At 39.0% G+C, this 12,464-nt stretch overlaps 1 protein-coding gene across 1 annotated transcript; it reads left to right on the top strand.

Moving 5' to 3' along the window:
* Nucleotides 1-1,291: 1,291 nt before the first annotated feature.
* Nucleotides 1,292-11,306, top strand: sinhcaf (SIN3-HDAC complex associated factor). Its single transcript, XM_007233685.4, has 6 exons — nucleotides 1,292-1,453; nucleotides 5,784-5,911; nucleotides 6,235-6,334; nucleotides 6,906-7,029; nucleotides 7,347-7,497; nucleotides 7,949-11,306. The coding sequence occupies exons 2-6, from the start codon at nucleotides 5,784-5,786 to the stop codon at nucleotides 8,202-8,204; spliced, it is 759 nt and encodes a 252-aa protein (XP_007233747.2). The 5' UTR covers nucleotides 1,292-1,453; the 3' UTR covers nucleotides 8,205-11,306.
* The last annotated feature ends 1,158 nt before the right edge of the window (nucleotides 11,307-12,464 follow it).

The raw sequence follows: 12,464 nt of genomic DNA, 5'->3' as shown, positions 1-12,464 counted from the left end.
GATGTACACTGACTACTTTACACTGTGTCATATCTTCAGTGTCCCATAAAAAGATATAATGAATAATAAATAGTAATGAAAATCTGAGGGGTCCTGAAATAAGGGGGACTGTATTGTAATTTTAAATTGTAGAAACTGAAATATATCCAAAGATATTTCTAATCTATCTGGCACCCACTATCAGGCTGATCTTGAAGGAGATCATCCATGTCACCTTGCAATGATCATGCTGGCCAGTTTTACACCTGACTCACAAGATAACACCTCACAACCTATACAGGTGTGGAAGTTTCCAAGGCATCCCCTGATGCAACAGTCCCTGAGCAATGTCACACAGACTTTTGCTCCAGATAAAACCACTTCAAAATGATTTTAGTTCTTTACAAATAAAGACTATATGAATATTTAAATAAATATATTTAAATATATTAATACTTACCCCTAATAATTGTGTTATGACAAAGTAATAATTTAATATGTTCAGTTTTCAGAAGTAGAACTAGAGGAGGTCTGAACTGAGTGAAGGCTCTCCAGAAAAAAAAAATAATAATAAAAAATCAGGGCGGACAGTTTTCTGGACAGAACAGTCCGCCTCTGATCTAACAGGACAACTCTCAGTACAACACCATCCAGCTATTTGTATAGGCTACAAACAGAACCAGTGATAACATTTCTTAGTTCAATTTTCTGACTGTTTTTAATGCTTACTTTTAAAATAGAAAATTGTGTGAAGAAATGGATTTTGTCCAATTTTATTTTATTTTTTTCCAAAATCTGACATACAGGAAAAAATGAAGAAAAAAAAAGTTTTATTCAATGCTTTGATTTTTCAAACAAAATAAACAAAATAGTACTTTTTCGTAGTGTAGACATGTTAAAACAAAAATTAAATACAAATGATCAGTTTTATGTTCAGTTTATAGTCAGAAAATTGAACTGATAAATGTTACACTGAGCCAGCAGCACTCCTGCTAACAGTGCTAATCCAGGTCTAGCCTCCTCCTCCTCCTCCTCCTCCTGCTCTCATGCTGCTGCTGCTGCTGCAGCTGCCTTTCGCTCTAACATCTGCGCAGCTGCTGCCGTAGTAACGGCCGGCGGCTCCGCCCACCCGCATCGCAGCGCTCAGATTTGAAACGCTGCGTGTCCTAGCAACGGGACCCGCCCTCGTTTCCCGCGTAATTTCTCTTCCATATATGGACAATAAGAACGTGGACGCGGCGCGACGTCAGCGACGTATGCAAACGAGGTTGATTGAAGAAATTCAGAAAATGGAGGCCGGCGCGCGGCGCATGCGCACACGCGTTACTACGGGCAGACAGAAAGTGAGACGGGCAGGACGGAGCGGCGTGCTTGGCAGTGGCGCATTGTTTTATGAGTCGCGTTTAGAGGGAGTTCAATTACCTGTCTTTTCTATCCGCGGGACCGAGACCGACGTGTTTCCGAGACAGCCGAGGTAAGAGAGACACTTTCTTTATGAAGTAGCGCGAGCTGAGGGCTGTTAGTGCATCCACAGATAGATAGAGCGCGAGAGAGCGCGAGCGAGAGAGAGACAGGCCCCCTAAATAAGTTTGAGTGTGACAATGCGATACCCAACTCCGCGCACGGGACCGCGGCGGTCAGAAACGCGTCGTATAGCTGGTGAAAGACACTTCTGCTGCTTATTCGCGGTGTTTAGTGAAGTGCTCGCGCGGTTCAGTGTGCGCGGTGTGTCGGTTTTGTGCGCATCGGGCACGTGCGCTGCTCGCCATACAGCGCATGCCATTTTAAGGCGCGCACGTCTCTCTCTAATAGCTGACTTTTGATCCCGCGAGCTCAAATTTTGTCTATTGCTTAACTGTTGTGTTTGTATTTGTTGCAGGGTTGGTTGTTGGGTATGTTTTTAAGAAACCGCTTCGTCCCTTTAAATGCATCGTCGGCGTTCCCATCACGGCGAGTTACGTGCGCAGCAGCTATAGCCTACTTCAGCGCGAGCGGCCATCAACTTGTCCCATAAGCAGCCCAACACAGCGCGAGCATTGGGCACTGTGCGCACAGATCGTTTATAAACGTGTGTTTAGTACACAGTTAGCTCGTTTCTGCAGGCTTTGGGCTGTAATATTGACTTGGTGCAGCGCAAGCTGAAGTGTTCGGGTTCTTGCTGCATGAGTGTGTGTGCAGTGTGCTAGTGTGTGTGTGGTCTCACACACCTACTTCTCTGTCGGTGGGTGTGCTTCAAAACAAACCTGCATTTTGAGCGCCGGTCTGCCCGCATTCATAATTAACCAGAGCAGGTGATCGCCTACGCATCTGCACTATAGGAGGATTTCTGACCCACTTGTATTGATTTTTTTTTAGTTTAAAGACTATTTCAACACAAATAATTCCATGATCAATAAAATAATAAAGGGATTGTACTGTGTAAAAGCAGGCCCTGGATTCCTCTTCTTCTCTGTGTGTGTGTGTGTGAGTAGTTTAGTTTATAACTGGAGTTCTCTTGAGCTTACCCTGAGCCATGCCCTCCTTCTATTCGGCACAGATACAGAAGCAGGTGGTTTTAATATTTTGTATCAAAAGGCAACTTTCAGTTGACCTCACATATACAGAGGAGGTGAAAAACAAGGGCTTTCAGTGATTCAGGCCTGGGAGTTGACCTTGGTCTGATACATTTGGAATTGTAAACTATGTTGGGAAGGTCTTCAGTTGAAAACTGATTTGAGTAATTACTCAAATCAACCATATTATTAGTGTGAAAGTTTATAAAGTAAAGTAACTCAGTGGAATAAACTGCAGAAGGTAAAATAGTGTGGCCTTTCTTGCAGTTGCTGGTCTGCTTTTATTGAATCTAGGATTGAACTATACCTCCCTAACGAGTTATATTTTGGTCACGATGCTTTCTACACTGCAGTAATAATTTATCAATAAAAAAACACTAGGTCAATCTATTAAATCGTCTTTTATAGCTGATGAACTTGACTTTGAGTTTGATAAACGATAAAAAACATGATTAAAGAGTATTTTACATATTTAAAAATAAAGTCTGAGAAGCGGTGGGTTAGTTTTAATAACTGTGCAGCAGCGCACTGGTGTTGCACCGCTGCGGTTCCGCCCCCTCAGCGGCCTGCCGCCACGCTGAAGCCGAGCTGAGGCGCTGATGGCGCGGCCAGGCAGAGCGATGAAGAGCCGCTGTCTGGAAAACAAAGAGCAGCTCAGCTCAGGAGGCTCACAAACAGCCAACCCCACCAGCGATCCAGCGAGCAGAACCACCTGCAGCTCTTACTCTACGGACCTCTCCCAGCCTGATCATCTGCGCACGTGTTTTAGTACAGAGAATCTCCCCGCGCTGTGAAATTCGCCGTGTGGCGCGAGAGCGTGCCCGTGTGCGCGCGCATGTCTGTGTGTATGCTCGCGCCATGCTTCCGCGAGGAGGCTGCTGATGTTAAACTCGCTGCTCGGCTCTAAAACCTCTCGCAGCGCCCCGCTCTGCGGGCTGGGGGAGCCCGGGGGCTTAACTGAAGGGGGTACGCGGGGTTTGGGTGGGGTTCGGCGGCGCCGCTGCTCGGGGGCTCCGGTGCTCCAGTCCGGAGTCCCTTCTTCCCACAGAAAAGCGCGGCCATGTTTAAAATGACGTCAGAGGCAGCTGAAGGAGACAGAGACCACCCGAAAGGAGAAACTCACCGCCTAAAATACAGACTAGAATTACACAAAAGGGGACACATACTGTAATATTATTATCAAACATAATAATAATACCGGGGACACGTTGTAGTAAAGTGTAGCTTTAAGAACATAGCTACAAGTCGAGCTTAGCTTTAGCCGCGATGCTAAAGACACTCAGTCTGACTACAGGCTGACACTGACTCACCTCACCCCCCCACAAAAATATATTGACATTACAAATACTGTAATATTGGTATTCCCAAAGATTGGCAAAATTTAAAAAGATTACAAAGTCTGAATGAATAACAGTTTTAACCAATAAACAGTGCAATACTATAAATATACAAAATAAACTAATAAATAATTTACAGTAACAAGAAGAGTGATTATAACAATCTCCCTCTCTCCCTCTTTCTCTCTCCCTCTGACTGGCACTGCCTCTGCCCTCTCTCTCTCTCTCTCTCTCTCTCTCTCTCTCTCTCTCTCTCTCTCTCTCTCTCTCTCTCTCTCTCTGAATGATTCATGATGGTGTACTGTTTGGGGGATTAGTCAGCAGGAGTCTGCATTAAAAGAATGTTTTACCCTTTGACTCAGATGTGGTGGATCAGCCAAGACATGTTTGATGTCTAAAATTTCCTCCTTCAGTTTCGCCCTGTAGCTGCAAGGCTCATTGGGGAAGATTTTGAGTGACAGACTTTCTTATTTCTTTTTTATTCATATAACATTTTAGCAACAGCGAAAGACTACATTTAAACCATGAGTTCAGCTGTTCAGAGAATAAATGCTGCTTACTTGTTTTGTCCAAAATGCAAGTGTTACAGGCAAAAGAAAAAGAAGGAACAAACTTTATATTTGTTCATTGTGTTAACACAAAACAAAAACACTTTTGCATCATTTCAAAAGTGAAAAATGGGGATGTAAGGTTTTTGGTTGGACACAATAGCCTAGTTTATTAAATATATACATTTTACCTAAACCAATCTAATCCTTACCTAATATTAAGACTTATCCTTGTGCCTCCTAAATAGCTTTCTCCCATCAAAGCATGTTCTGGCCTTTGAAGATGTTCATTAAACTGTGACCCTTGTCAACACAATGAACTGGCTGTTCAACATATCCCACCTCTTGAACCAATATAAGAACATGGGTAGTTTCTGTGTTATTACATTGCAGTGCTATAGGTAGGCTGTCAGCTCCTCTAATTAGTGTTATAGTCCATCAGTTTATCCACCATGCCAATCATATATCTCTACTTAACTACTGTTACAGATTTTGATGTTACTGAAACTTGTATAAGCAACCTATCCCCCTCTCTTTTGAAAGGAAAAGAGCACACACTTTATCTAGTTTATAAATAGATTATTTGATCCTCACGTCAAACGTGAAATAAATATATATGCAGGAATTTGGCAACAGAAACCTTTTATAGTAAAACAACAGTGGAATCAGTCATCAGTCAGGAAAAAAGTGTAAACAGGAATATGGCATAAATTTCAGATTAGGTTTATTATAAGAAATTGGTCTGTTTTAGAACTGGATACATGTTTTATTTTAATTTCTGACTTCACAAACACATTTTTTAAGATTAAAATTTTACCAGTGATAATGACAGCATAGGTTGAGTGAAAATACAATCTTTAAAAATTACATATGTAGTTTTAGTGGAAATTATGAGTTAGTGGAAATAGTGAAGATACAACATTAACAAATCTGATATTTTTGTACTGTTGTATAACAAGGCTGATGTCACTCATTTACTTACATTTGAATAATAATCCACAAATACTTCCAGGTTTAAATGTGGTCTCAGACTTCTGTACCTCACTGTATATTAGGTACATTACTGCATAATGGGAAATATTGAAGTACTGCTGCTTTTCACATCCAGTGCAGTTAATTAAATTCAATCAAAGAACACATTTTTAAAATAATACTTCAAACTTGTTTCATAGATTGAACATATTGAACATATTTCATGTAAGATGTGTTGCATCGTTGAGCTGAGTCTGCAAGAAAAAAGGCTGATCGATCACACTGATTTCATTTGAATTGGCTGCACACCAGGCCTGTAGTGATTAAACTGTAGTGATTTATTGTCACAGCTTTTACAGTTTCAATATTGCTTATCTCACATTTTCTGTTTGTAGATGTTTGGCTTTCATAAGCCGAAGATGTACCGCAGTCTGGACGGCTGCTGTATCTGCAGGGCAAAGTCCTCCAGCTCACGCTTCACAGACAGCAAACGCTACGAGAGAGACTTCCAGAGCTGCTTTGGGTGAGTAGGTGAAAGAGGACCATTTCACATTATAGTTCTATTATTAGGCAGTAGTCTGGCAGGCAGGTAATGCTGTCAGACTACTGCATAATCATTTCATTATTATGTATATTGTGTGGAGTACTAATTGTGTGAGCTGTCAGTTTCATCAGACTTTATTGTACATGCCCTAAGGGAAGCCATAATACAATAACTTCACATGAAAGCGGGTGTTTCAGTGGAATGTATGTAATTTGTTGACAGTTTTTGTGGCTTTTCCCTGAGGAAAAGTTTCTTTATTTGTGTTTTTATTTAGTTATTTATTTATTGGTCTGTTCCTGCAGTCTTGGAGAAACGCGCTCTGGTGAAATTTGCAATGCTTGCGTGCTGCTGGTTAAACGCTGGAAGAAGCTTCCGGTTGGATCCAAAAAGAACTGGAATCATGTAAGTAAAATAGTATATTAATGCAGTTACACCCTATTAAAGAGGGTGTATTGAAATATTATAATATTTATACTTTAATTATTAAGAATAATCAGACATTATAATAAATATTAAATAAATATCAAATAAAACCACTGTTAAGTTGACTTTTTCCAGCTTCCTATGTAAAGACATAATGGGCAATATAGAAGTTAAGTAAATTTCTGTATGATAAGCGGAAAAAAATATTATTTTTACCAAGACCTAATTTTTTTAGCTGAAAATAAGAGTTACTCATTTGGACTAAAACATATCTGGTTCTGGTTGTAAACCCTCTGTTTTTATACAACAAAGTGAATAGGCACTTTGTAATTCTATAATTAGCATAGGAAATCTCTTTTAAGATATACATCTAGCCATTTTATTTTGCATTTAATTGGTTATATTTTAGGATAATCCCTGAAAGTGTATTTATTTCTCAGGTTTATGAACTGCAAACATTCATTGAGAATATTTCTGAATTGTATTCTGAATTGTTGTATAATTGTATATTATTGGACTTTATCATCTCTGGTCTGTTGGTATTCTTCAGGTGGTGGATGCGCGAGGCGGACCCAGTTTAAAGATGACCGTGAAATCCAAGAAAGTGAAGTCTCTCACCAGGAGAATCAGGCCAAGTCAAATCTGCCGAGTGCAGAACGAACTGAAAAGGAACAGTAAGAACACTTTTGTGCATTAATGATATTTTGTATTAAATAAATCTTTCATGGAATTTAATTAATGGCATCAAAGACAGTTTGATATGACACCCCTGGTCAAATGACAATATTTTGTTTCTAATTTTGTAATTAAAAATACGTAATGTATCTTTATCATTCTTAGTCTTCCAAACACTTTAAATCCATCAACCTCTGCCCTGTTCCATTCCCTTATATTGTATCTTTGTTTTGCAAAGCAGCTTCATGTAATTTTTTAAAACTGCTGATGAGATGTTAAGAACATTAGTTCCAAGCTCTCTCTCTCTAATTTACAGACTCTGATGCACACAGCACTACCTCCAGTGCCAGCCCTGCCCAGTCTCCAAGCTACAGCAACCAATCGGACGATGGTTCTGACTCTGAGCTCACTCCTGGCTCCACCCGATCTCCGGTCTTCTCTTTCCTGGACCTGACATACTGGAAAAGGTGTGCTTTATGAGACGTAACCCCTTAAGCTGTTAAAAAGTGTTAAGAACAAGCTGCAAACTGTAGAAAATTTACAGGGGCTCTAGGCTTATATTCTTTTCTGTAACAACTGCATAATTTACATAAAACAGCAATGCGTTACTAGTGCTGTTTGCATGACTGGTGTTTGGATGGAATCACCCATTCCCTGTACCACTTAATTTATTTTTAAAACTTTGTGTTTTAAAAGTTATTGAGCTACTCAGCATTTTTATTTGGTGCTCTAAATCGTGATGCACCTGTAATATACTTTTTTGTTTGTTACCACTTATATTTATATAAATACTAATATATAATCTACTAGTAATCTAATGTGAATGGCTGTAATACTAAAAATAATGTGAAATTCTGTAATCAGAGTTGGTGTGCTGTGCTGTTTTGCTTACTTTGACTGTGTGTTCACCATCTCCAGGCAGCGGGTTTGCTGCGGCATCATCTACAAAGGCCGCTTTGGAGAGGTGCTGATTGACCCCCATCTCTTCAAGCCCTGCTGTCAGAAGAAACGGGAGCAGGAGCAAGAAGAAGAGGAGGATGAGCCGGAGGAAGAGGATGTAGACCTGGTGAAAGAAGAGGGTCAGGCTGTTGAGAGCCCACTGGCCTCTCCGCTTGCCACGCCCCTTTCTCCCCCTCTGCCTGTCAAAACAGAGGCAGAGGAGGAAGAGTGGTGATGGCTCCACTCCAAGAGAACTGATGCTGCATTCTAAGGAAGCCTTTGAGGGTTTGAGGGCTACTGTTGTCTTCTGCCGCTCTTAAAGAACTCCTCTCAGATTGCCTTCAATCCAAGAGCAGCTTTTTGTTTCGTCTGATGCTGGTGTGGTGGACTTCTTTTTCTGTGTTTCATTGTTTCGTTTTATTGTATGTATTTTTTAATGGTTCTCCATACTGTTCATGCCTTCTGTTATTATTGTGACTTTTTTGTTTTATCCTACATCCCATTTTCATGAATTGATTTGATTTGTCGTCACTTTTCGTAATGTAACAATATTTGTTTTATTTGTAACACTTTACTCTAGAGCAGCATTCTGTAGGCTATATGGCATTTACATTAGACTGACATAAACCATAATACATAATGATTTATAAAGGCTTACTCCAGCAAGTGTATTGATGTTGAAATGGGTGCTAGTGTCCATTGTGTTTCCATTTTATCACAGAAAATGTTAACTGCTGACAGCTGGAATAAGCCTTTATTATAATCCTTTATGTTGATTTCCAAGCGTTTGTTATGTAGGTGATATGTAGCTGTATGATTGCTGCCCCAAGTTGTACCTAAAGTTCGTGTCATAAGCCCCTTTTAAACTCAACCCCAGGACACTCGCTCGATTTTCCTATCTCTAAAAAATGTCCGGTAGCTACTTTGAGCAGTGTTTTTTTCAGTGCTGGTACTGGAGGCACACTGTCCTGCACATTTAAATGTTTTTTTAAACACCTAATTCAACTAATAAGCTCATGCAAATATGCAGAGCAGAGTGCCACCATGACCAGTGTTGAGAAAAACTGCTCTAGAACCACATCCGAAACACACCCCTGTGGCATTTTTTAGCTCGCTACACTGTCAGAAAACAGAAGTGTCTCACAACTGTTCTCTTAAGCTGGCTGTAATCTAGTCGTGCTGTATTTCCTGGTAATGTATCTTCAAGCCTTCTGTTCTGTTCACACATACACCTGGATGTTGGCTTCATACTGAAGTATTTTCTGTTTAATTACTGGTAAATACCAGAGTATAATGGTATGTGTGAAAGGGGCTATAGTGTAAGGTAGCCCCATCCGTCTCTATCCTGGTGTCTGTCTGACTTTGTTTTGTTTGTTTTTTTATTTTTTTATCTTTCTGTCTGTCTCTGTGTCTCAGGCCTTGTTTTTTCTTCTAGACTTGGAACTTGAGTGCTGGTTTCAGCAAAAGTTCTCTCTCTATTCAGTTCTGACCTCAGACGTTGTAGGCCAGTCAGCAAAACTGATCTCAAGTCAGTGTTTTACTGCACATACACACATTCTCCTCAGTGTTACTGTGCTGCTGAGACAAACTAAGCAAAACTAAGTAAAACCACCCAACCAAAAACAAAGACAAGAAAAAAAAAACCCTAAACCTTTTGTAAGGGTTTTCTTAAACAACTCTCATGTACTAATGTAAATATTGAGAGGTGTACATTATCAGCAATATCCACATCATGCATGAAAGCAAAGCAAGCCATTGTTCTAAAAAGACTCTGCATGAAAACTGCATGGCCTTCTAAAGAGTTCTAGATTATTTTTATTTTGCTTTATCTGATTTTTGGGCAGGTTTTGATACAGTATATACAATATATCTATATTTTTGTAGATAAAAAAGAAAAATGACAAAAATAAATTTACGGCAGTGTGCTGTTCTAAGATATCCAATATTTTTTGTTTGTTTGAATTGTGAACTAGAACAGATCTTTAGTCAGTTGTGTTAAAATTGAATTAGAATTGAATTTCATTTTTGTTGAATGAGATACAAAATTGTATTTTATTGATTCTTTTCACCGATTACACTCAGTTTCACAAACAGTACCTCCTGGCTTTTCTGTATATGTATATACTATACTGACAAGGTTGTTTCACTTTTTTATGTTTCATAAGGATTAAAACTATTTTTAGGTTTGTTGTGTGTAATTAGATACTTGTTAATTTTCGGTTTCGGTAGGGACATTTTTCTGTATTTTTAACTTTGAATTCTGTATTCTGTATCAAAAATGACTAAAAGGTTCAGTACCTGTAAGATTTTTTTAAATACTGTGTCCAGGTAGATCTTTAATCCTGTTGATTTGAATTAGTCTGGGTGAAAAAGGTACAACCTGCATGAATTTCCTTTGCATTCCAACAGATGGCACTATAGAGTAGACTTTACCCTTAGTACACCTTCAGCTCGATTCAGTACTCATTTCAGACTCGTTTTCAGTACTAACTCATCATGTCATGAGTTCTTAGTATTTGAGTCTAAGTATTTGTTAAATGGAATGTTTGTAACTGGTATTTTGTCACTGATGTGAGCCACAATCTGGCTAATTGGGGACATACGAGAATGACGTGTTTTTCCCAGTTAAATGCCTTAATCAGTTCAGGATCATTAAAACATAAATTCAGTTACAGCAATGGCCAAAACTTTTCTACATCTAGACTGACCATTTTTATGTTTTCTGTGCTTGTTTTCTGTTTGTAAACCAGTGTTTGGATTGGTGCTGGCAGCTCTGTTGGAGACTGATTTATTACAGAACGACTCAAGTTGATCTCTACAGGTTCTCCATTTTTCGGCTGTTGTGCCGAATATGCGTAACTCTCAAAAGGTTCTCTATGTCTATGTCTACGTCTCTTTCATCAGTATACTACTTCACTCTTTTGTAAATATGATAATGAACTGAGTGGTTTTGATATTCTGTTTGTGTATTATTTATTTTATATTTATTTGTCATGGTTTTTAAGTCTTTATCAGTTTTTGATGGCAGCAGGAGTAATTTTGTCAGCTCACGATTTTTACACAGATTTCACATTTCAACTTTGTTTGAAAAATATGCTGAATATAACTGTATATTATTATTATAATTATGATATTTTTTTCCTTCAGGTAAAATCATGCCCAAAATGTACCTGTTTCTTTCCTTTCTGCGTAGTCCCTTAGTCGTTGTACTCTACAGGCATGTATGGTAGCTATGCACTTTGTATTGACCTTATTAGAAATATATGAAGCAGGTTTTGTATTTTTTTACATACTCTACTTTTTACTTGTTCCTCAATAAATGTAGCTTGTGATGTTACCACTGTTTGTGTTGTGTTTTTATTTATTGTCTCTGTTCAGAAGGTGAATGATTAGAGTTCATATACAGATAAATACTGGAATACAGTGCGGCATTTGACAATATGTTGTTGTAAGTAAACAGTCCTAACTTATGAACACACACGCTCTGTTACAGTTGTGTCAACTTCTCAGGAGGATGTTATCCTCTAAAAGAGGTTATGAGAGGCTGTCCTCAGCAAATGTGAAAGGTATTTGCTTGGTCAATGGTTTAGGACAGTGAACCAAGAGCCAAGAGATTCATTGATGTTCTGAGAAGTTCATACTCTCATATGGGCACAAGAAGTGCAGAAAATTTTAAATGTTTGTAAAAATGATCTGTATATGTACAGTGGTAGGATGATTTTCTTTTATAAATCATTGGTAGTTCGGATCAGCGTTTTCAGTTAAATCTATCATATAACAAATTAACATATTTGAGAAGTGAAATGAAGTTTATAGGATTTACATAAAGTGTGCAATAAATTTTTTAACAAAATTAGGCAGGTGCATAAATTTGAGCACCCCAACAGAAAAATTACATCAATATTTATTAGATGCTCCTTTTGCGGCCTCTAAACTCTTCCTATAGCTTCCAATGAGAGTCACACCACAGATTTTTTATAATAATTAGGTCTGGGTACTGAGATGATCATTCCAAAACGTTGTACTTGTTCCTCTGTATGAATGCTTTAGTAGATTTTGAGCAGAGTTTAGTGTTTAGGGTTGTTGTCTTGTTGAAGTATCCAGCCCTGGCTCAACTTCAACTTTCTCACTGATTCTCAAACATTGTTCCAAATAATCTGCGGATATTGGCTGAAATCCATGTGACCCTCATCGTTAACAGGTTTCCCAGTACCTGCACTGACCACACAGCCCCACAGCATGATGGAACCACCACCAAATTTTGCTGTGGGTAGCAGTAAAGTGTTTATCTTGGAATGCTGTTCTTTTTCCGCCAGGCATACCGCCCTCCAAATAACTCAATTTTAGTTTCGTCAGTCCACAGCACCTTATTCAAAATTGAAGCTGGCTTGTCTAAATGTGCTTTAGCTGTAGCATACCTCAAGCGACTCTGTTTGTGGCGTGTGCTCAGAAAAGGCTTCTTCTGCATTACTCTCCCATACAGCCTCTCCTTGTG

This window comes from Astyanax mexicanus, chromosome 2 (genome assembly GCF_023375975.1).
Source record: "Astyanax mexicanus isolate ESR-SI-001 chromosome 2, AstMex3_surface, whole genome shotgun sequence".
Taxonomy (NCBI): Eukaryota; Metazoa; Chordata; class Actinopteri; order Characiformes; family Acestrorhamphidae; genus Astyanax; species Astyanax mexicanus.
This window is presented reverse-complemented; position numbering and strand designations above follow the sequence as displayed.

What these genes read in the sequence shown, in the direction of transcription:
- sinhcaf (XM_007233685.4), top strand. Translation starts at nt 5,784, where the DNA reads ATGTTTGGCTTTCATAAGCCGAAGATGTACCGCAGTCTGGACGGCTGC. An exon ending in CCAAAAAGAACTGGAATCAT is followed by an intron (nt 6,335 to 6,905) that starts GTAAGTAAAATA and finishes GGTATTCTTCAG; the next exon opens with GTGGTGGATGCGCGAGGCGG. An exon ending in GACCTGACATACTGGAAAAG is followed by an intron (nt 7,498 to 7,948) that starts GTGTGCTTTATG and finishes CACCATCTCCAG; the next exon opens with GCAGCGGGTTTGCTGCGGCA.